The 25,283-nt window shown below is 37.7% G+C and overlaps 1 protein-coding gene across 1 annotated transcript in view; it reads left to right on the forward strand.

Moving 5' to 3' along the window:
* The window catches only part of DNAH14 (dynein axonemal heavy chain 14), a 499,447-nt gene that overhangs the window by 247,529 nt on the left and 226,635 nt on the right, over positions 1–25,283 (forward strand). The window contains exons 41-43 of the mRNA XM_058275282.1: positions 576–784; positions 1,543–1,795; positions 22,763–22,847. Of these exons, the coding sequence (XP_058131265.1) occupies positions 576–784; positions 1,543–1,795; positions 22,763–22,847 (547 nt within the window). The remainder of the gene's footprint in view (positions 1–575; positions 785–1,542; positions 1,796–22,762; positions 22,848–25,283) is intronic.

Consider the following 25,283-nt stretch of genomic DNA (forward strand, 5'->3'; position numbering starts at 1 on the left):
CTCCCCTATATTTCTGGGAAACTGTAATATCTTTCAGATGAGTAACCATTCTCTGTCTGCATAGGGACCCATTCACACATCCCTTAGCCTGTTAACAATAGATTTTCTAAAATCGTGGATTGGTTTGGGATGTAGGGTATAGAAAGAGGAGTGAAGTGGCTCTCAATATGAGATCTTCTAGACTTTTTGATTCTTTCATCAAAGGGGCAACTATTCCCTAGGAGAAATACCTCCAAAATATATTCTTGGGTGGAAAGGGAAAATTCACAAACCATATTATGGAAAAGATAAAATTGTGGGACTTTTTACTATTTTAAATTTAAAGGTTAATTATAAAATTCAGCAATCTAAAAATACCTAAGCAATTCTTAAAGAGTTATTAAATATGTGATATGGATATTTATTAATATTTGATAAATATTGGAGCACATGTATTAACACCTTTACTCCAGCATTTTCTGGGATATCGTTTTCCATCTTACTTAAAAGTGTTTTCTAAATTAAATAGAAAAATTTCAGGATTATAATGAGAAAAAGATTATTCTCAGCTACATTAAAACTATCTTTCCCTTCAGATATTGATTGGCAGTGGATTGTCTTAGATGGTCCAGTGGACACGTTGTGGGTAGAAAATTTAAATTCTGTGCTAGATGACACCAGAACACTGTGCCTAGCAAGCAGTGAAAGAATAGTTTTAACTGATAAAATAAGAATCATTTTTGAAGCGGACAGTCTTTCTCAGGCCAGTCCTGCTACTGTCAGTCGATGTGCAGTGGTCTATATGGTAAGTTTCCAAAAAAAATTTCTTAGTAAAGAAACTGTTTTGTCTGGGATAATAGCTAGGCATTATCTTCAGCATTTTTATGTTTATTTTTACTTCTGGATCCATGATGGTGACCCCAATAGTTCAGAAGCTCTCTGTCCTCCAAAGCCTCAAAACCCACAAATGAATGTGAATGTAATTATTGCTATTAATACTACTCTTAGTAATTGAAGTGTCAGTATTTTCCACAACTATGTTAGTTTAGGTAGCTCTTGCGGACTGTTTTTCCAGTAGAGGTGCAGGATTGTCCTGAGGTCTTCTGATGCCCTTGCCATGACTCTTAGGACAAGGGAAAGACATTAACAAGTCAATGGGGAGGAGGCAGAAAACACAACAAGGAATAAGTGTTTTCTGTATATAAAATAAATTCTTAGCTATGGTAAGCCCTGTGGTCTAGTCTGCTTAACTGCATGTGATGACTAAAGCTAAGTATGAGACTGGCCTTCTGGGTCAGCAGTTGTCTTCATCACATACACATAATCTCAATATGCCTTCCCACACGTTATCTCCCAATTGCTTCTTGTCTTTTAGACCACAGTCAGAAATCACCCGTCATTCCTGAGAGGAGTAGTTCTTTAAGCCGTTCTTAATCATTGCCCTGATGATAATCAGATGTCAATAAGCCAGATTTGACAAAAGACAGTGGTGAAGGAAAAAGGAAGTAAGAAGTAGAAGGGCACTATATATTTGCATAAAATTATCTGTGCTTTTATTATTAGGACCCTGTTGATTTAGGATGGGAGCCTTATGTTAAGTCATGGCTTTGTAAAACTTCTAAAATTATGAGTCAAACAGGAGTAGATTGCCTTGAATCCATGATTAAAAAAAGTGTCAGAGATGGACTACAATTTATAAAGAAGCATCAGAAGTTCCAGCCATTTCCTGTACAGGATATAACGATCGTCACAACTCTCTGCAGAGTTCTCGATGCTTTCTTTGAATTCATGAGTACCAATGGAGGCTTTGGACAATGTGAGTTCCCCCTTGAGTCGTATTAATATTGCATCTTACCTAGTTAATACTGATTATTTATCACCTAATAGATTTTTTTAAAATTTATTCTAGTACCATTTATATAACCTAAATTTCCCCTTTATCCACACTCAAATATATAATTCATTGCTGTTCATTATTTAACGTTCAGAATGTTGTGCTACCATCACCACCACTGCCTATTTTCAAAAGCTTTCCATTACCCCAAATAGAAACTCTGACATTTTTTTTTTTAATTTTAAAGTTTATTTTAAAGTCTGATTTTCAAAGTTCAGAGATATTCTTCTGGTTTTTTTAAAAATTTATTTATTTAATTCCCCTCCCCTCCCCCGGTTGTCTGGTTTCTGTGTCTTTTTGCTGCGTCTTGTTTCTTTTGTCCGCTTCTGTTGTTGTCAGCGGCACGGAAAGTGTGGGCGGCGCCATTCCTCGGCAGGCTGCTCCCTCCTTCGCGCTGGGCAGCTCTCCTTATGGGTGCACTCCTTGCGTGTGGGGCTCCCCTACGCGGGGGACACCCCTGTGTAGCGGGGCATTCCTTGCGCGCATCAGCACTGCGCATGGGCCAGCTCCACACGGGTCAAGGAGGCCCGGGGTTTGAACCGCGGACCTCCCATGTGGTAGACGGACGCCCTAACAACTGGGCCAAAGTCCGTTTTCCCGAGAAACTCTGACATTTTAAGCCTTATCTCCTCATTCCTTATCCCTACACCATCCCCTAGTAACCTATATGCAAAATGGTACAGCTGCTGTACAATTTGGCTGTTTCTTAGAATATTAAGAATAAAACTACCATATGACCCAGGAATCCCACTTGTAGGTATATACCCAAAAGAACTGAAAGAAGGGGCTTGAACAGGTATTTGTATACCAACGTTATAGTGGCTTTATTCACAATTGCCAAGAGATTGAAGCAACCCAAGGGTCCATCGGCTGATGGATGGATAAGCAAAATGTGGTACATACACACAATGGAATATTATTCAGTCATAAAAAGGTGTGAGGTTCTGATACATGTTACAACTTGGATGAACCTTGAAGAAATGATGTTGAATGAAATAAGCCAGACACAAAAGGACAAATATTGTTTGATTTCTCATATATGAAATAATTAGAATAAGCACACTCATAGAGTCAGAATCTGTAATACACACACACACAAACATGCGTATATATATATATATATATATATATATATATATATATATAGAGAGAGAGAGAGAGAGAGAGAGAGAGAGAGAGTAACTTTAGTCCTGTTTCCAAAAATAAAATAAAAGACACCTCCACAAGTTATGGGAACATTACACTGGAAAATTCTGTCCAGGTGCTTTTATTTCATCTAATGCCAACCACTAAGTCACTTGTTCCTCTAGTGTTCAGAAAAATACAAAGATAAGCACACATTAGTTGATGACACAGTCAAGATCTCCTTATTAATGAAAACAATGAAGAAGAGAAAAAATACTTAACCATATTCATGTCTCGCAAAACCCCATACTCTTTTTTTACCTTTAGCATTATTATAGTACCACATTTTCTTTTGCTTCAAAAACATTACAATGTTATTAACTATCGTCCATACATCACATTAGTTTCCTCATGTACCACCACATTCTTAATATACCCTGTAGTAGAAGAACATTCCTCTTTTTATATTAACCAAATTCCTCATCTATTGCCAAAATCATTGCTATACATTCCCTATATTATCCTCCAGATGTCCTCCAATTAGCATTAATTTCCCTAGACTACTCATTTCAACCATGATCACATTTATAAATCAACAATGTTTGTTACCTTCATTATAATGTGTTATCATCTAGTTCAACCATTACCACATATTTACATTTGCCTTTATTAAACATTCTACATATACCCAGCGTCTTCTCCTGCTTCTCATCCCACATTCCTTTTCCCAATAACCTGCACTTCATAGTCCAATTTCATAAATCTACTCATCGTATTTAGTTCATATCAGCGAAATCATATAATAGTCATCCTTTTGTGTCTGGCTTATTTCGCTCGACATAAATCCTCAAGGTTCCACCAAGTTGTCATGTGGTTCCACAACTGATTTCTTCTTACAGCCAAATAATATTCCAATGTATGAATATACCACATCTTGTTTATCCATTCACCAGTTGACACAAGTTATTTCCACCTTTCTGCAATTGTGAATAATGTTGCTATGATCAGTGTGCAAGTATCTCTCTGTCTCTGCTTTCAGTTCTTCTGAATATAGTCCTAGTAGTGGGATGGCTGGATGATATGGAAGTTTTACTTTTAGTTTCCTGAGGAACTGCCAAATCATCTTCCACAGAGGCTGCACCATTTTACATGCCCACCAATACTGAAGGAGTGTTCCTATTTCTCCACACCCTTTCCAGCACTTGTAGTTTTCTGTTTTTTGGGTTCTTTAAAAAAATAATGGTCATTATATATGGTGTGAGATGATACCTCAGTGAACATCTTTTCACGTATCTTTTGGCCATTTGTATTTCCATTTCAGAAAATGTCTATTCAATTCTTTTGCCTATTTTTAAATTGAGTTGCTTGTTATTTTGTTGTTGTGTGATCTCTTTATACAACATGGAGATCAATACCTTATCATATATATGGTTTCTGAAGATTTTTTTCCCATTGAATTGGCTGTCTTCATCTTTTTCACAAAATTATTTGAAATACAAAAGTGTTTAAATTTGAGGAGGTCCCACTTATCTATTTTTTCTTTTGTCACTCATGCTTTGGGTATAAGGTCCAAGAAACCAACAGTGATCACAAGATCTTAAAGGTGTTGCCCGACATTTTCTTCAAGGAGTTTTATGGTTCTCATTTTTATATTAAGTCCCTTGATCTGTTTTGAATTAATTTTTGTATAAGGTATGACATAAGGGTCCTCTTTCTTTTAAATATGGGCATCCAGTTTTCCAAGCACCGTTTGTTGAACAGGGTCTTCAGCCGTGTCAAGCATGACTTGACCATAGATGTGAGCATCGATTTTCAAACTCTAGATTCTATTTCATTGGTCAATCAGTCTCTTTATGCCACCACCATGCTGTTTTTACCACTGTAACTAGATAATATACTTTAAAATCTGAAACTGAGTGTCCTTCAACTTCAGTCTTCTTTTTTAAGATTTTTTTTTACTATTTGAGGTGTTCACCCTTCCAAATAAATTTGATAACTGACTTTTCCAATTCTATAGAGAAGGCTGTTAGAATTTTTATCAGGATTATGTTAAATCTGTACATCAGTTTGGGTAGAATTTACATCTTAATGAAATTTAGTCTTCCAACCCATGAACAGGGAATATCCTTCCATTTATTTAGATCATCTTGGTTTCTTTTAGCAATGTTCTATAGTTTTCTGAATACAGTTCTTTTAAGTCCTTGGTTAAGTTTATTCCTAAGTATTTGATTCTTTTATTCACTACTGTATGTGGAATCTTTTTTTCTGATTTCTGCCTCAGATTGCTCATTAGTAGTATATAGAAATGTTATTGATATTTCAGTATTAATCTTGTATCACACCACTTTGCTGAAATTGTCTATAATTCGAGAAGTTTTGTAATGGATTTTTGAGAATTTTCTAAGTATAGGATCATATCATCAGTGAATAACTAAAGTTTAATTTCTTCCTTTCTTATCTGGGTGCATTTTATTTCTGCATCCTGCAAATTGCTCTAGCTAGAACTTCTAGCACCAAATTAAATAAAAGGGGAAAGAGTAGTCATTCTTGCCTTGTTCTTATTTCAGTGGGAAAGCTTTCTGTCTTTCTCCAGTGAGTACAATGTTATCTGTGGGTTTTGGTTTTTCATATATGCACTTTATAATATTGAGAAACTTTCCTTCTGTTCTTATCTTTCAGAGTGTTTTTAATCAAGAAAGGATATTGTATTTTGTCAAATGCTTTTTCTGCAGATATTGAAATTATATATGATTTTTCTTCTTTAATTTGTTAGTGTGGTATATTATACTGATTGATTCTTGTATGTTGAACCACTCTTGGCATACCTCGTATAAAGCCCACTTGATCATTATATATATATAGTATTTTAAAATGTATTTTAATATATTTAATATACTATTAAATATATAATTTTTAAAATGTGTTTTTGAATTCACTTTGCAAGTATTTTGTTGAGGATTTTTGCATCTATATTCATTAAAGAAATTGGTCTGTAACTTTTTTTGTAATATCTTTATTTGGCTTTGGTATTAAGTATTAGGGTGAGTTTGGTATCACTCTTTCCTGTTCAATTTTTGGAAGAGTTTGAGCAAGATTGATATTGGATCTTCTTAAAAATAGAACTCACGTATGACCAAGCCATCTGTTCCTGGACTTTTCATTTTGGGGACGTTTTTGATAACTTTCAATTTCTTTACCTATGATTAGTTTATTGAGGTCTTCTATTTATTTTATAGTCTGTGGTTTCTTCATGTGTTTCCAGAATTTTGCCCACTTCATCAACATTGTCTATGTTTTTTGGCATACAGTTGTTCATAGTATCTTCTTATAATATCTTTTATTTCTTTTAAGCCATGGTAATGTCACCCTTCTCATTTCTGATTTATTATTTGCATCTTTTCTTTGTTGTTTGTTAATCTAAGGTAAGGGTTTATCAATTTTGTTGATATTGTCAAAGAAACAACTTTTAGTTCTGTTGATTTTCTCTGTTATTTTTAATTCTCCATTTCTTTTGTTTCTGCTCTAATGTTTATTATTTCTTTTCTTCTGCTTGCTTTGGGATTGGTTTGCTGTTTTATTTTCTAATTTCTGCAGGTATGCATTAAGGTCCTTGATTTTAGTTCTTTCTCCTTTTTTAATACAAGCTTTGGGGGCTATGAATTTTCCCACTCAGCACTGCCTTTGTTGTATCCGTTAAGTTTTGATATGTTGTGTTCTCATTTTCATTTGTTTTGAGTTATTTCCTTTTTTCTCTTGCAATTTCATCTTTGACCCATTGATTATTTAAGGGTGTATTGTTTAATCTCCATGTATTTGTGAATTTTCCTTTTTCTGGCTGTTACTCATTTATAACTTTATTCCATTGTGAACAAAGAAAGTGTTTTGTGTAATTTCACTGTTTTTAAATTTATTGAGCTCTGACTTTTTTTTTTTAAGATTTCTTTTTTTGTTTATTTCTCTCCTCTTTCTCCCTCTCCCCCTCTCCAGTTGTCTGCTCTCTGTGTCCATTCACTGTGTGTTCTTCTGTGACCGCCTCTATCCTTATCAGCAGCACCGGGAATCTGTGTTTCTTTTTTCGTTGCTTCATCTTGTTGTGTCAGCTTTCCATGTGTGCAGTGCCATTCTTGGGCAGGCTGCACTTTCTTTCACGCTGGGCAGCTCTCCTTACAGGGTGCACTCCTTGCGCGTGGGAGCTCCCCTATGCACGGGACACCCCTGTGTGGCATGGCACTCCTTGCGTGCATCAATACTGTATATGGGCCAGCTCCACATGGGTTAAGGAGGCCCGGGGTTTGAACCACGGACCTCCCATGTGGTAGGTGGAGGCCCTATCCACTGGGCCAAGTCTGCTTCTCAGCTTCCCTGAACTCTTACTTATGACCCAAATATGGTCTTTCCTGGAGAAAGATCCATGAGCACTTGAGAATAATGTGTATCCTGCTGTTTGGAGGTGTAATGCTCTATAAATGTCTATTAGGTTTAGTTCATTTATTATATTATTAAAACTTTCAGTTTCCTTATTTATCCTATGTCCATATATTCTATCTAATGCTGAGGGTGGAATATCAACATCTCCAACTATTATTGTGGTGACATCTATTTCTCCATTTAGTTTTTTCTGTATATGTACTCTGGGTACCTATGTTAGATGCATGTGGCAGTTTGAGATTATTTACGAATCCCAAAAAGGGAGATTATGATTGGAATCTAGACTATTCCTCTGGGTATGATACACTTTGAATGCATTAGATTCAGCTGACATGTCTTGATTAAATTATCTGTTAAGATTAGTGTTTAATTCAAGCATGTCAGTAGGTGGGCTGATATAAATGGACACTCACTCAGGAAGACACATGGAAGAGGAAAGAACTTGGTCATTTCAGTCCTCCCGTGTGACAGAAAGGGAAGTCTCAAACGGCTAAAACCCTGGGAAGAGAGATGAGCCATTTGCCTGATGGTTTGCAGCCAAAGAGAACAAGCAGCTGACAAGACCCAAATGACGAGCAGAGATTGTCCATCATCTTGCTTTAACATGTGGCAATTGACTTTGGTGAAAAGCAGCCTTGAATTGGACTCTTTAGGGCCTTTAACTCTAAGCTTTTACCCCAAATAAATACCCTTTATAAAAGCCAACAGATTTCTGGTACAGCACCCCTTTGACTGACAAATATAGTGCATAAATATATATTTTTATTTCTGTTTGGTGAATTGTCTCTTTTATTAATAATATAGTAACCTTCATCTCATAACAATTTTGCATTTAAAATCTATTTTATCATATAATAGTATCACTACACCTGGTCTTTTTCAATTATTATTACCATAAGATATCTTTTTCCAACTTTACACTTTCAGCTTTATTATGCACTTGCATCTAAGGTGAGTCTCTTGTAGACAAAAAATAAACAGCTTTTTTTTAATCCATTCATTCAGTCTATGTCTTTTAATTGGGGAGTTCAATCCATATACGTTCAGTGTTACTGCTATAAAGGCATTCCTGGCTTAGTCCATTTTATCCCATGGCTTTCATGTCATATCTTACTATTTTCTGTCTTATTAACCTTTCCATTTCTCTTACTTATGTTCTTAATTTCTACACTCTTCTGCAGTGCTCTCACCCTTGTCTTTTCCTTTCAGGCTATAACATACCTTTTAATATCTCTTATAGATTTGGTCTCTTGCTAACATACACTCTCAGTTTTTGTTTGTCTGTAGAGATCTTAAACTCGCCTTCATTTCTGAATGATAGTTTTCCTGGATAAAGCCTTCTTGCCTGCATGGTTTCTGATGAGAGATTGGCATTTAACCTTATTGACACTACCTTGTAAGCGATACGTTGCTTTCTTCTATCTGCAATGAATGTCCCACAAAGATGAAAGAGGTTGTTGATGTGGGGGGAGTTGGGTGAGGGAAATGGGGGGGGGGATGGGAAGGGTACATGGGTACCTCACATTTTTGGAATGTAACATTTAAAAAAATAAAGAGAGAGGAAAAAATATATAGGGGGGAACAGATGTAGCTTGAAACCTTCATGTGAAAAGGTCCTGATTTGATCCCTGGTACCTCCTAAACAGAAAGCAAAAACAAACAAAAAAGCAGCTCTCATTGGGGAGCAGATGTGGCTTGCTGGTGGAGTGCCTGCTTCCTATATACAAGATCCTGGGTTCAATCCCCAGTACCTCCTTAAAGAAATGTATACATTGTACATTAATGTAGTATATTTGTTACATCTGATGAACCAATATTGAAGCATTTCTGCTAACTAAGGTCTTTATTTCATTATGGTTTACACTTTGCATTGTACAATTGTTTGGGTTTTGACAAAATGTATAATGGCCTCTATCCACCATTGCAATTCCAATACCCTAAAAATGCTTATGTTGTAGCTATCCTTTCTCCCCTTCCCCTCAGAACCTCTGGTAATGGAAGCAAGTTCATCCATTACTACAATACTAATACATTTACTTTGGTCCACCATTTTATTACCTCCTTATATTTGTTCATTCCTAAATTTTGAGGCTTTTGGAATGATTTTGCCCACTCTGCTTAAGATTAAGAGGGGGCTTAATATTATGGGGTAGAAGGATCTGTTTTGCTTGTAGTTGTGCATGCTCTTTTTCTGGGGACATGGGAGTTGCCCAACATCACCATTTTGTTAGTTGTCCTGGGTGAGTCTGATGACCTGGAAAGCAGGCATTGGCTGCAACCAGCATATGAACAGGCAGAAAATTTAAGTCTCTGGGACATGTATTTAATGGATCTAGTGCTAATTATAGGTTAAAATAAAATGGGTAGAAGAATCATGAATAGGGAGGTTATTAATGAATCTAACTCTGTTACATATGGGAAGTAGATTAACATATATTCACCATCACTAGCCATCATCTTACACCTAATAGACTGGCTGTTATTAAAAACAAACAAACAAACAGAAAACTACGATTGTTGGAGAGTATGTGGAGGAATAGGAGTGTTCATCCCCTGCTGGTGGAAATCTAGAATGTTGCAGCCACTGTGGAGGATGGTTTGGCAGTTCCTCATGTAGCTAAGTATAGGATTGCCAAATGATCCGGCAATCCCACTACTAGGAATAAACCCAGAAGAACTGAAAGCAGGGACACAAACAGATAAATGTACACCAATGTTCATCATGGCATTATTCACAATTGCCAAAAGATGGAAGCAACCCAAGTGTCCATCAATGAATGGATAGATATACAAATGTGGCATATACATATAATGGAGTATTTACTCAGCTGTAGGAAGGAATGAAGTATTGACACATGTAACACCAGGGATGAACCTCAAAGACCTCATGCTGAATGAAGTAAGCCAGTCACTAAAGAACAAATATTCCATGATCTCTCTGATATGAACTAAGGATATTGAGCAGACTCACAAAGGTAAGGTCTAGAAGAGAGGTTACTAAAAGATAGAAAGGGAATAGTGATTGGTAAGCCAGTGCTCAGTAATGGCAGAATCTATGATAAGGTACATTGAGGCAGATTGGGAGTAGATGGGAATGAGGGTAGTTCAGTGATAAGAGGTGATCAACAGTGCTGGAGTATGAGTGTGAGTGGGAAGACGGATGGGTTGAGTAATCCATGAGACTTGCGGGAGAGCTGGATGAAGGAACAGGTGCCACTGTGGCTTGGTGAACTCTGGGGCGGCCAAGGACTGTGGTTGAGAATGCAGTTGTGGGGATGTTCTTGCAGGACACATGGCAGAAGAGTGTCGCTGGTGCAGGGGTCAGTGGTCCAGGGATGTGTGGGGATGGGTGCACCTGCGGTATGCTGCTATGGAAAACGAATGTGCTTATGTTGTCATTGGGTGTAGACCCACACAATAAACAACAAAATATTAAACTCCCATCCTGGGGAGTCCTGCTACTTTCTCAAATAGAATGGCTAAATCTCTGAACCATGTAGACAGTGCCTAATAAAAGAAAACAGACCAATATGTTCACCTAAGGTATTAATGTTTTTACTAGTTAACCGTATTCTTGTTAATTGAAATTAGCCTAATAACTAATGCCTAAGAGTTACCTCATAAAAGCCTCCTTTTCACTCAGATGTAGCCTCTTTCTAAGCCAAACTCAGCAAATAGTCACTACCTTCCCCTCAATGTGAGACATGACTCTTGGGGATGGGCCTTCATGGCGAAAATGGGATTGCTACCAAGTGCTAACCAATGACACATTTGGAAAAAGACCTTAATCAAAAGGGGGAAACAATATATACAAGAGATTTTATAGCTAAGAGATTTCAAAGTGAGTCAGGAGGTCATTTCAGAGGTTACACTTAAGCATGTCTCAGGCAGATCCCACTAACTGCCACAGTAAACAAAACCTCATACGCTGGTGCTCCTCAGGGCTCTAGAAATGTCCAGACTATGTAGGCAAGGCATACACCCTCATGAAATGAGCACCCCATCAGTGGGCCTCACACTGGAATATACACTATTCTGTTTCCCCAATATAACAAAATTAGGCTCATTTATAATTTCCTTACTCTAATATATTTTTAATCTCATCCATTGTGTCTTTCATTCCTCTAAACGCTAATATTTCTTTTGGCAGGCATTCAAATTGTTCTTTATGCTCACAGTGTCATCTTAATATCTTTTATCTCTTTGGTCATATTTTCCTCCATCTCTTTAAATTGATTAAGGTGGTTTGTGTGGGCATCATTTATTAGTTGTCTTAAATCCTGAGTCTCTTGGAGATTCTTGTTTTTTCTTTCCTTTGACTGGGCCATATCTTCCTGTTTCTTAGGGTGGGTTATCTTTTATTAATACCTAGGCATCTGTTTATGTTGCTGTGATTTTGCTGTGTTGATCAATTTCTATCTCTTGCCTAGTGGTTTTATTTCACAGCTCTTCTTTGATTTTTAGTTGAATTTTTTCTAAAACTTTACTATTAACCTGTTTAAGTAGTCAAAATGGGGGCAAGGAGCCACTTACGGGGCCTGGCCAGCTCTGCCATGCCTGGAACAGAATCAGGAGAGACCAGCCTGTCTTCCTCCACTTTCCTGGCTGGCTGACAATTGGTGCTCCTCAGAAAACTTTTCCATGGAGATGAATTCCTCAATTTCCACTAGCTTTTCTGAGCCAGTGAGTTATGGTAGTATATTAGTCAGCCAAAGGGGTGCTATTGCAAAATACCAGAAATCTGTTGGCTTTTATAAATGATATTTATTTGGAGTAAAAGTCTTACAGTTACCAGGCCATAATGTGTAAGTTACTTCCTTCACCAAAACCTGTTGCCACGAGGTGGCTGCTAACATCTGTAAGGGTACAGGTTTCCTCTTACTCTTAAGGCTTACTCTTAAGGCTCTGTGGTCCCAGCTTCTTCCAGTATCAGCTGTAGGCTAGGATAAGTCTTGCCTCTCTCCCAGGGCTTATTTCTCTCCAGGCTCAGCTGCTCTGCTCTCTCTACAAGGCAAACTGTAAAATATCAGGTGAATGGCTTATCTCTCTTCCCAGGGCCTCTGCCATGTCTAATGGAGTTTTCTCTCTTTCCTCGTGTATCTGCTTCTCTCTCTATTTACTTCCCAGGGCACCAGTATCAAAACTCCAACATGTTTTCTAACATGTCTTTTCTCTGTGAATCCCCACCCACCAGGGTGGTGGGAATGCAAAGTCCTACTGATGCGGCCCAGCCAAAGTCTTAACCATTATTTAATCAAGTAAAATTGAAACCTCTGAATCCAATATAATATAATATGCCCAGGGGAAAGGACCATTTTACAAACATAATCCAATATCTATTTTTGAAATTCATAAATAATACCAAACTGCTAGAGGTAGTTACATTTGCTGAAGAGAAACCCCACTCAGCCCTCAGCTACTCACTCCCTCTTTCCAGGGAGGAATCTGTCCTTTCCCCTCTCTCTTGGCCATTCAGCCACAGGTTTTACCAAGACTGTTCCCCCTCATTGGCTGAAGGATAGGCAGCATTCCCAGCCACAGGGGTATCACTCACAGTTTTCCCTTTTTCCTCTCTGTCTTTTTCTCCCCAGACCCTCCAGAAGATGTGCATGGCAGTCTCCTGGTCTGTAGGGGTCCCCAGAGCAGTTCCTTTGGATGACCTTCTCCCCTGTTTTGTAAGAGAGTTGTGCCCTACCTGAACTAATTGGATACTATCTTGTTTCCTTCTCTCTCCAGGTGATTTCATTTTACCTTCCCACAAACAATGAATGAGTGTTCCTAGTTCTCCACATCCTTTCTAACACTTGTAACTTTCCATTTTCTTTTTTTTATTAAAATTATTTATTTTTAAAAATTACATTCAAAAAATATGAGGTCCCAATCAACCCTACTGCCCCCACCCCCCCCCCACTCCCCCCACAGCAACACTCTCTCCCATCATCATGACACATCCATTGCACCCGGTAAGTACATCTCTGAACATCACTGCACCCCGTAGTCAATGGTTCACATCATAGCCCACACTCTCCCACGTTCCATCCAGTGGGCCCTGGGGGGATCTACAATGTCCAGTAATTGTCCATGAAGCACCACCCAGGACAACTCCACGTCCCGAAAACACCTCCACATCTCATCTCTTCCTCCCATTCCCCAAACCCAGCAGCCACCATGGCCACCCTTCCCACACCAATGCCATGTTTTCTCTGTGGACATTGGATTGGTTGTGTCCATTGCACATCTATGTCAAGTGGGGGCTTAGATTCCACATGGATACTGGATGCACTCCTCCTGCTTTCAGTTGTAGACACTCTAGGCTCCATGGTGTGGTGGTTGACCTTCTTCAACTCCATGTTAGCTGAGTGGGGTAAGTCCAATAAATCAAAGTGTAGGCGCTGAAGTCTGTTGAGGCTCTGGGCCTGGGTGTCATATTATCAGTCCAGACATTCAAATCCCCTAAATATATCTTAAACCCCAGCACCAACTACAATTCCAATAAAGTAGCATGCAAGTCTTGTGAGAAGAGATCCCCTCTGAGTCCAATTCCATCATTCAGAAACACCAGCTCCAAAGAAGGGCCATCTGCCATGGCAGTGAACCCCATCTGCCATGACCATAGAACCCGTGGGTCTCTTTATCCCTCAAAAGAACCAATACCTGGGGTTGTATCTACTTTATCTGTCTCTTAGACTCTGCTCAGTTGTGCATAAGGGCATTCCTTCTGACAACCTCCAGACTCTTTTTTAGAGACTCATAGCCTTATAATCTCATTTCTCCTTTCCATTTCCCCCTTACATTAGGTCAAACAGCATTTTGAAGTCATGTTATTATATGTAGACAGGGATATTCTGCTGATCTGTATTGAACCTTTAATTCAAGGTCATTTTCTAGTTGCATCTTCAGCTGGTATGTGGTAGTGATCCCTCGGTGCCAGGGAGGCTCATCCCCGGGTGTCATGTCCCACGCTGGGGGGAATGCACTGCATCTACATGCTGAGTTTGCACATTTGAGTAACATGAAGCCTGTCAGGAGGAAACTCCCAGGCACTCTAGGCCTTGTTCTTATTGCAGGTGTATAGGCTCAGCAGCATAGCCATTAGTATCAGGAGCCCACTGTTGGGCCCTCCTTCCTTCCTGGTTCTTGCCATTGCACCTGGGGGACTGCCGCTGCTCCCCCAGGGTCCACAACAGTGACCCCCCAGCCAGGGGCCCAGTACCCCCCCAGCTGTTATTTTTAATTGTTTCCACTATGAGTATATCTAGACATTACTATATACCCTGGGCATATGCCCTGTATAACTCCCTGTCAACTATATATATCCTGTCAATAACATCCTATATCAGTATTCCTCCACTGCCATTGTAATGCCGTCAAATAGAGAGAACTGTATTTCTTGTGAGAAAGGATGGCTCCCAGGGCATTAGGGCAGTTGAGAAAGTCAGGTCCTGAATACTGCTGCAAGTATCTCTGGACATGGCTTCTTGGGAAATGGAGATTGGCTGGCGTTGTGGGCCACAAGGGGAGGGGAAAATGGATGTGGAATGGATGGAACCAAGGTAAATATGGGGGCAAGAGAGGAGTTCTGTGAGAGTACACGAGGATGAATATAAAACATGTAATATTACACCAAAAACATATAGGGGACGACAGACTAATAATGTAAACCATAACGCAAAACATAGGATAACTAAAAAATTTAGAAAACTGTACAACCTAAAGTATGGATCACATAGTAAGCACAGATGTCACCTTGTTTGAAAGCTATTGTCTCGGAATCTGTACATCAGTTTCAGGAAATATGATATGAATAAGCTAAAAGATTATCGCTGTGGAAGGGAAAAGGTTTTATGGTGGATCTGGGGAAGTACTGTATATTGTATATATGAATTTCGGTGATCTAAGACTCTTGTGAAGCTGACATTATGTTGGGATTCACTTTACAGGAAGTTTTGGATCACAGATGGTCCATTTTCTTAATAGTAGTCATTCTAGTGGGTGTGAAATGGTATCTTACTGTTGTTTTGATTTGTATTCCCCTAATGGCTAATGATTTTGAGCATCTTTTCACGTGCATTTTTGCTATTTGTTTGTCTTCTTTGGAGAAATGTCAGTTCAAGTTTTTGACCATTTTTAATTGGGCTTTTTGTAGTTGATTTGTAGTTGTAGTTTTTAATTAGTCTTTTTGTAGTTGAGTTGAAGAATTTCTTTGTAGATTCTGGACACTAAACTCTTCTCATATATGTGGTTTCCAAACATTTTCTCCCATTCTGTAGATTGTCATTTAACTTTCACAGTAAAGTCTGGGATCACAAAAGTTTTTTTTAATTTTGATGAGGTCCCATTTATCTAGTTTTACTTTTGTTGCTTTGATTTTGGTGTAAAGTCTAAGAAACCATTTCCTAACACAAGGCCCTGATGATACTACTCTACATTTTCTTTTAGGACTTTCATAGTTCTGGCTCTTAATTTAGGTCTTTGATCCATTTTGAAAATTTATTTTTGTATATGGTGTGAGGTAGGGGCTCACCTTTTTTTTTGCAAATGGAGATCCAATTTTCCCAGCAACATTTGATTGAGACTATTCTTTCCCAAATGAGTGGTCTTTGGCCCCTCATTAAAAATCAATTGGCAATATATGTGAGGGTTGATTTCTGATCTCTCAATTTGATTGCATGCATCTTTATTTCTGTCCTTGTGCCATTACCATCATATTTTGATTACTGTGGCTTTGTAATAAATTTTAAGATCAGGAAGTGTAAGTCCTCCAACTACATTCTTCTTTTTCAAGATGGCTTTGGTTATTTGGAACCCTTAACCTTCCATATAAATTTGGTGATTGGCTTTTCTATTTCACGAAGTAGGCTGTTGGGATTTTTATTGTGATTGGGTTGAATCTGTAAATTAGTTTGGGTAGAATTGACATCATAACAATATTTAGTCTTACAATCCATGAACACAGGATGTCCTTCCATTTATTTAGGTCTTCTTTGATTTCATTTAGCAATGTTTTCTAGTTTTCTGTGTACAAGTTCTTTACATCCTTGGTTAGATTTATCCCTATATATATGATTCATTTAGTTCCTATTGTAAATGGATTTTTTTCTTGATTTCATCTTTAGATTGTTCATTGTTAGGGTTAGAAACAGTTCTGCTCTTTGGATGTTGATCTTGTATCTTACCACTTTACTGAATTAATTTATTAGCTCTAGAAGCTTTGTTGTGGAGTTTTTAGGGTATTCTGTGTATAGGCTTATGTTACCTGCAAATAGGGAAAGCTTCCTTTCCAATTTGAGTGCCTTTGTTTTTTTATTTTAACCCTTGCCTAACTGCTCTGCTTAGAACTTTCAATACACTTTTGAATATCAATGGTGACAGTGGGCAGTTAAAGGAACAAGATAAACCTCAAGTTGACATAAAAGAATTGAGACAACTAATCATAGAGTTTCAAACAAATCTCTTTAATAAATTCAATGAGATGGCCAAAAGGTTAAGGATATTAAGAAGGACTGGATGAGCACAAAGAAGAATTTGAGAGCATACATAGAAAAAGAGCAGATCTTATGGGAATGAAAGACTCAATAAATGAAATTTTTAAATACATTGGAATCATATAATAGTAGATTTGAGGAGGTAGAAGAAAGGACTGGTGAGCTTGAAGAAATGTCCTCTGAAAGTGAACATACAAAAGAACAGATGAAGAAAATAATGGAAAAAAATTGAGCAAGAAAAGAGTGGAAAAAATTGAACTAAACGACAGCAAAAGGCATGCAAACATATGTGTCACGGGTGTCCCAGAAGAGAAGAGAAGGGAAATAATGGTAGAAAATTTCCCAATCTTTTTGAAGGACATAGATATCCACGTCCAAGAAGCACAACATACTCCCATCCAAAAAAAATCCAAATAGACCAACTCTAAGACATGTAGTCATCAGAATGTCAAATGCCAAAGACAAAAAGAGAATTCTGAGAATGGCAAGAGAAAAGCAATGCATAATATATAAAAGATACCCAATAAGATTAAGTGATGATTTCTCACCAGAAACCATGGAGGCAAGAAGACAGTGGTCTGATATATTTAAGATACTACAAGGGAAAACTTCTAGCCAAGAATCTTATATCCAGCAAGACTGTCTTTCAAAAATGAGGGTGAGATTAGAATATTCACAGATAAACAGAAACAAAGAATTTCTAAGCAAGAGACCAGATTTTCAAGAAATACTAAAGGGTGTCCTAGCATAAAGACAGACACATAGACCAGTGGAACCAAATTTGTGGTTGGAAATAGACCCTCACATATATAGTCAAGTTGATTTTGACTTGCCTGTTAAACCCACATGGCTTGGGCAGAACAGTCCATTCAACAAATGGTGCTGAAAGAATTGGATATCCATAGCCAAAAGAAGGAAAGAGGACCCCTATCTCACACCTTATCCAAAAATTAATTCAAAATTGATCAAAAACCTAAAAATAAAAGCAAGAATCATAAAACTTCTAGAAGAAATTATAGGAAAATATCTTCAAGGTGGTAGGTGGTGGATTCTTAAAGGAGATAAGAGGAGGAATGAGATGGACTACTTATATTTAATGTATGCAGAAGTTTTAATTAGCTTTATTGAAAAAGTGTGGAAATATATACTTTGGATGGTAACATAAAGTGAGTAATAGCTAGTTTATAAATGGGGTAGTGACTGAAAATGGTAGTCTAGGAATGTAAATGCCAATTGATAAAATGCTAGAGAATAATCTAGGAACTGAATAGCACAGTAAACCAAGAGGTGAATGAGAACTGTGGTTGATGGTACAGATGCAAGAGTGTCCTTTGTAAGCTAGAGCGGATGTACATCACTACTGCGGGGTGGTGGGAATGTGGAGAAGCAGGGGAAAGGTACAGCTGGAATGATGTATGGACTGTGGCTAGCAGTAATAATGTAATATGTTTGCATCTATGCCAAAGATGTACTGTGTTGAGAATGAGGCAGTATGGAAAATGTGAGCCAAATGTACACTATGGAGATGGTAACAATCAGATGATATTATCTTATCTGTATCAAATGTTCCATCACAGTGTGGTGTGTTGATGGAGGGGGTTGTTTGGGAATTCTGCACATGTGCATGATTGTTTTATAAGTTTACAACTTCTGTCATAAAATATGTTTAAAAAATAATAATAGTGTGTGTTGGGGGGAAAATACAGCAAATGTAAGATAAGGACTATGATTAGTAGTAAGATTTTGACAATATTCTTTCATAATTTGTAACAAACATCTCACAATAATGCAAGGTGTTGGTGGAGGGTTGATGTATGGGACTCCTGTATGATGTTATGCATGTTTGTAGTGTAAGTTCACAACTTTTACTATACACTTGTTTATGTATATTCATATATAAATGATATAAAGATAATAATAATAGGGTTGGTGGGGGAAAATACTTTGGTTAGTAGTAATATTTTGACAATGTTCTCTAATCATTAGTTAAAAATGTTTAGCAATGCAAGTTATTGATGGTAGGGTAAGTTATGAGAGTCCAGTATGATGTTACATATATTTGTTTTGTAAGTTCACAACTATAATTATATACTTATTGTCTATGTATGTTTATGTATGAGTGATACAATTTAATAAATCAATTTAATAAATCAATTTAAAAAAAGAAGGAATTTGTAGAACTCTCACCACTTTCTGACTTACGTAGCTATCGTCGTAAAAAAATGGTATTGGTGTAAAGATAGACACACTGATCAGTGGAATTGAATTGAAAGTTCAGAAATATATCCTCAAGTTATGGTCATGTTATGCTTGATAAGGCTGGCAATCCCACCCAACTGGGTCAGAACAGTCTGCTTAACAAATGGTGCTGGGCGAACTGGATACTCATTTCAAAAGTAAAAAGGAACCCTATCTCACACCTTATACAATACTTAACTCAAAATGGACCAAATACCTAAATATAAAAGCTCAAATCCTAAAACCCCTAGAAGAAAAAGTGGGCAAAACTTCTAAAAGATTTGAAGTAGGCAATGGTTTCTTAAACCTTACACCCAAATATGAGCAATGAAAGATAACATAGTTAAATGGGAACTCCTCAAACTTAAACACTTTAGTGTTTCAAAAGACTTTGTCAAGAAAGACACAAGACAGCTTACTCAATGGGAGAAAATATTTGGAAATAACATACCAATAAGAATTGAAATCCATGTTATATAAAAAGATCATATGCGGTCACCCCTCGGGCTGAAGTGTGGTTTGCTGGCCTGGCGAGGGGAGCGGCTGCGGCAGGCCAAGCCGCTGCCCCCATAATAGGGTGGCTGGTCGGACTCACCGCCACCCCTGAAGGGAGCTCGGCATGGGCGCAGACTGCCCTCAGGTCTCACCTTCTCGGCAGCCATGCTTCCGCGGCTGCCCCTCCTCCCGGATGGCGCCACACGTTGCCTTGTGGGGCGGCACCCTTCTTCTTCCTTCTCCCTGCGCAGGCGCAGGGCAGAAAATTCCAGTCTGTCCTTTTCCCCTCCCCCGATAGCAGCAACAGCCAGGCGTGGGCGGAGAAATCCAGTCTGCCCTTTTCCCCTCCCCCGACAGCAGCAACAGCCAGGCGTGGGCGGAAAAATCCAGTCTGCCCTTTTCCCTTCCCCCGACAGCAGCAACAGCCAGGCATGGGCGGGAAACTCAAGTCTGCCCTCCACCCCAGCAACAGCAGCCACCAATCCCTAAACCCTGCCCCTTCCCCCAGCAACAGCGACAGCCAATCCCTAATCACCACCCCTCCCCCCGTCCAGTACCGCCCACTGACCTTTCTCCGGCAACCAATCAGAACAGGGCGTGGCTTCGACCAATCAGCCTTCCCCAGCCTCTATAAAACTGTTGCCTCTCCCTCAATAAAGTGGACTTGCATGTTTACCTTGTCTCCGCGGTAGTTCTTCTGCCGTGCGCCCTCCAGTCCTGAGAGCCCCCGACAAGGGCCTGGCCTCCCTTGTCCCCAGTTTGTCGCCTGCTTCGCCGGGCGACCCCTTCGTCGCCGGCTTCGCCGGGCGACCCCGTCAGCCGAACCGTGCAACCCCTTGTGAGACCGATCCCTCGTCTGCTGCCGGACCGACCCCTCGTCCCAAGTGGGACCGACCCCTCGTCCCAAGCGGGACCAACCCCTCGTCCAGAGCTGGACCGACCCCTCGTCCGCAGCCAGACCCCACCTCTACCGACCGAGCAAGCCGCCGCAATCATACAACTCTTCAATAAAAAGAGAAGCAACCCAATTTAAAAATGGGCAAAAGACTTGAGTAGACATTTTTTCAAAGAAGAAATATAGATGGCTAAAAGCACATGAAGAAATGTTCAACACCACTAGCTATTAGGGTAATGCAGACCAAAACTATACTAAGATAGCATTTCACACCTCATAGAATGGTCATTATTTTTTTAAAAACACAACAAAACAAAACAAAAAAACAGAAAACAGAAACAACAAGTGCTGGAGAGGATGTGGAGAAATAAGAACATTCCTTCACTGTTGGTAGAGATGTAAAATGGAACAACCTCTGTGAAAAACAGTTTGGCAGTTACTAAAAAATCTAAATATAGAACGGCCATATTATCCAGCAATACTGTTACTAGAAATACATTCAGAAAAATTGAAAGCAAGGCTATGAACTGATATTTGTACATTGACATTCAGAGAATCATTATTCACAATTGCTAAAATATGGAAACAACCCAAATGTCCATCAACCCATGAGTGAATGAAGAAACTGTGGTGTATACATACAATGGAATACTATTCAGCTGGAAGAAGAAGTGAAATTGAAAAGCAATGACAACATGGATGAACCTTGAGGACATTTTGTTGAGTGAAACAAGCCAGACACAAAAGAACAAATACTGGATGGTCTCATTAACATGAGTAAGCTCGTGGGGGTAAACTCTAGAGCAGGGGTTCTTAACCCTTCTTGTTCCATGGACCCTTTTGCCAGTCAGGTGAAATGAATACTACTGTAATTTATTTATTGCACACATTCATAAGTGAAGGAAATGCTAGATCTCAGTTAGAGGTCAAGAAAGTAAAGATAATAAGTTGATTTTTTTCAGTTCAAGCTCACAGACCCCCTGAAATCTTTCCACGGACCCTCAGGACCCCTTGGGGATCCGTGCTCCCCTGGTTAAGAATCCCTGCTCTAGAACATATATTACAGGGAGAGAAAATGTGGGTTGAGAATGGGAACTGATGCTTGACATATGTGGAATCTTTAATAGGTTTATTGTAAAAGTGTGGAAATGAATAGAGTTGATGGTAACACATTACAGTGAGTAAAACTAACGCTGCTGATTTATGTGTGATTGTAGCTGAAAAGGGTGTTCTAGGGACATAAATGTCAATTAAAGGAAAGGGAGAGGAGAATCTAGGGACTGTGTAATAGTGATATTGGTGAAGGATGAAAATTTTAGTTAATAGTTTAAATATAGGAATGTTCTTTTGCAAAGTGTTTAGAATATGGTGATACATGGGAAAATTACAACAATGTACGTTACGGATGATAGTTAACAGTAATATAATATTTTTGTAACAATGGCAAAGAAGATACTGTATCAATTCTCTAAGGATTAACACCGGTGGAGTATAAAGTGGTATGAGATCTTTCCTTTTGGAGTAATAATGTTTAAAAATTGACTGAGGTGATGACGGCATACTCTGTGGTGAAAATGAAAGTCGCTGAGTGTACACACACTTTGAATGGATTGTACAAAGCAGAGGACTGTATAACACAGTGAATCCTGTTGTGGAAGATGGACTGTGGTTAACAGAATAAATATAAGAACATTCTTTCGTGAACCATAACGAGTATATAATACTAATACAGGGTGTTAGTAAGGATTGTTTTGGGGAAAGTAAACCAAATATAAGATATTGACTATAGGTAGCAGTAATGTTCTGATGATGCTCTTTCATCGTCTGTGAGAAATCCTCCAAAACAATGTGAGGTAGTGGTGGTAGGGTGATGTGTGGGAGTCCTGTATGTTATGTATGTATAACCATATGTTTTAAACTTTTCATTTTGGAACAATATCAAACTTATGAAAAAGTTGCAGGAATAGAATGAAGAACAAAAAGTATGCAGCTTTATGCTTCAAATTAGAATCAATTCAGTCAAGTGTAGGAATAGTCTCTACTCCTCTTTTGCTTAAAGAAATTACCACTTTGATCTGTTAAACTAACTGTAATATACCATTTATATAAAAAAAGTTCTCCTATGGTAATTTACAAAATAAACAATGTTTAAATATTAAACATCATTAGTTAGCCAACTAAATTTTATATCTTAATTTAGAAAAATTCTCTTTACTTTTTAAGGTAATGATTTGAATCACACTTCAACTGAGGAGACAAATCCTCTAGAATCAAAAATTTCTGTCAAATTCAAAGATACAGAAAAAAGGTTAGTTACATTTGTTCAACAATCATGTTTCAATAACAACTAGATGCCAGATCCTCAAACAGGTACAGGGTTACTTGTCAATAAAGCAATACGTTTGAGACTTCATAATATCAAAACCCACTTAATTTCCTTTATACCAATATAGAGTTCTTTGAATGTTTAATACAAGGTCACCAAATTATAATGTCATGTTGCCTAGGTTTGAAACACTAGGCATTATTCAAAGTACATGTAAAATATGTATCTATTTGAGACTCTGTACATATTTGAGAAAGGAATAAAATTGACAAGAATCAATTTCATGAATCTTCCATTTATGAGCTGTGAAATGTTGAACCTGTTATTAAGTATATTTAAGGTTTGATTTTTTCATTTATAGAACTGGAATAATAATGTCATGTGCTAGATGTCTAGCATGGTACGTAGCACATAGTGAGTGCTCAGCAATTTATAGCTTTGGAAATTATTAGCTCTACATTTTTTCTGCCATTTTGTTGAGAGTCACTGTTGTGGCCTTCCTACATCCCATTATGAATCCCTGAGACATTTATGTTACATTTGCTTTTGAATGCTAGAACATTCTAAATGTGGTTTCCACTCTACCTATCTTAATATTCTTACACTTCTCTACATTTTAGCTATCTCTATCTTAGTACAACTTCCATTATTTCTTGCCTATAAAATTGCCTTCTAACTGGTTTCACCAACTGTACTCTTAACCCTTCCAGTCCATTCTACATGTAACAACCAGATAGCATTTTTATTTTTTGTTAAATTGTAGGTAGCCATAAAAGAATATTTATAAAATACATGTAAGAATATAAATAACAATACCACAAATACCCATATATACACCACCTGATTTTAGAATAAGCATATTATTTTATCTTTGAAATTCCCTGTGTACCCTTCTAGATCTTGTTTGTGCTATCCCATCATCTGAGATAACCACTATCCTGAATTTTGAGTTTATTAATATATTCATAAAAATATGTTGTTTACCTATGCATGTTTTTGAACTTTAAATAAATGGAATGCCTTTATAGGACCTTCCATGTCTTGCAGTTTTTGTTCAAAGTGTGTCCCTGTGATTAATCTATTGTGCATGATGCATGTTGCTGTATTTCATCCATTTTCATTGCTGTCTAGTATTACATTATATAAATATATTGCCATTTGTTTATTCTCCCATTAATATTCATTTAGATTGTTTTCAATTCTTTGCCATTACAAATAATACTGTGTTTGATATACTTGTGCGTGTCTCCTGGTACATAAACACAAGTCTTTGATCTTTTAAAAACATAAATTCACATGTTTCTTTTCTCTAGTTATAGCCATTTAATGACTTCTCGTTATTAAATTACGAGAAATGACTTCTCGTTATTAAATTAAATGGTGGGAGGAAAAACAACAACCTTGGCACAGCTTACAATGTCCCTGCCTACTTCTCCAGTCTTTTCTCCTGATCTCTTCATACAATTGTCTAAGCTTCAGTAACACTGGTTTTTTTTTCGGTTCCTCTACAGTAGCCAGGGCCTCATCAGTCATTGCACTTGTGTTGATTCTACTCGAATACTCTTCCTTCCACATTTTGCCAAATCGCTCACATTCTTGAGGTCTCAGTTTAACTGTCGCTTCTTCAAAGAGGCCTCCCCTGACTCCTACAATCTAAATTAGTTAGCCCTTATTATTTTTCCTCATGGCATTCCTGACTCTTGATTCCTTGCACTTATCATGGTTTAGTATTAACATTTTTGTCCTGGGGAAAAAGGGATCAATCTGTTTTGTTCAGAGTAATTGATAAATAGTAGGCATTCAACAAGTATTTGCTGAATAACCTATTATACTTGGCTAGAAATTCCAAATAGAATTCTGCACATGTATTATACATTAATGATTGCATTTAATATATTTTAGTTCAGTGATACATTTTATGCTTTTCATAATTTATAAATAATTTTAGGGTAATACTAAATCCTGAACTATTAAAAATATCTTAAAATTGGACCCAAACCTCTTGTTCAGTTCCAACACTATCTGTCACTAGAATAATTTCAGGGTGTTGTGGACCAGGGATGAGCAAAGGTGACCCAGACTGAGAAGCCAGTTTGAAATAATCAACCTCTAAGACTTTATTGGGAAGAGTACGTCATGAATGGCTGTCACTTCTTTCTAGATAAAATGAAGAATTATCAGATCTCTCCCAAAAGACAAGCAATCTCTCAGTGAATAAAATGACCTAAAATAAAAGTGAATCATAAGTATTAAATAAATGAAATACAGGTTGACTACAAATTTCCTAAACATATAGTCCTTTAAAAATAAAAATAGTAGCAGTGTATAATTTATGTGACTTTTATCAAAGGAATATTATACATTAACTCTAAAACTTTTAGCTCAATGTTGAACTGTTTTACTTTTTAATAATGAAAC

This window comes from Dasypus novemcinctus, chromosome 13 (assembly GCF_030445035.2).
Source record: "Dasypus novemcinctus isolate mDasNov1 chromosome 13, mDasNov1.1.hap2, whole genome shotgun sequence".
NCBI lineage: Eukaryota > Metazoa > Chordata > Mammalia > Cingulata > Dasypodidae > Dasypus > Dasypus novemcinctus.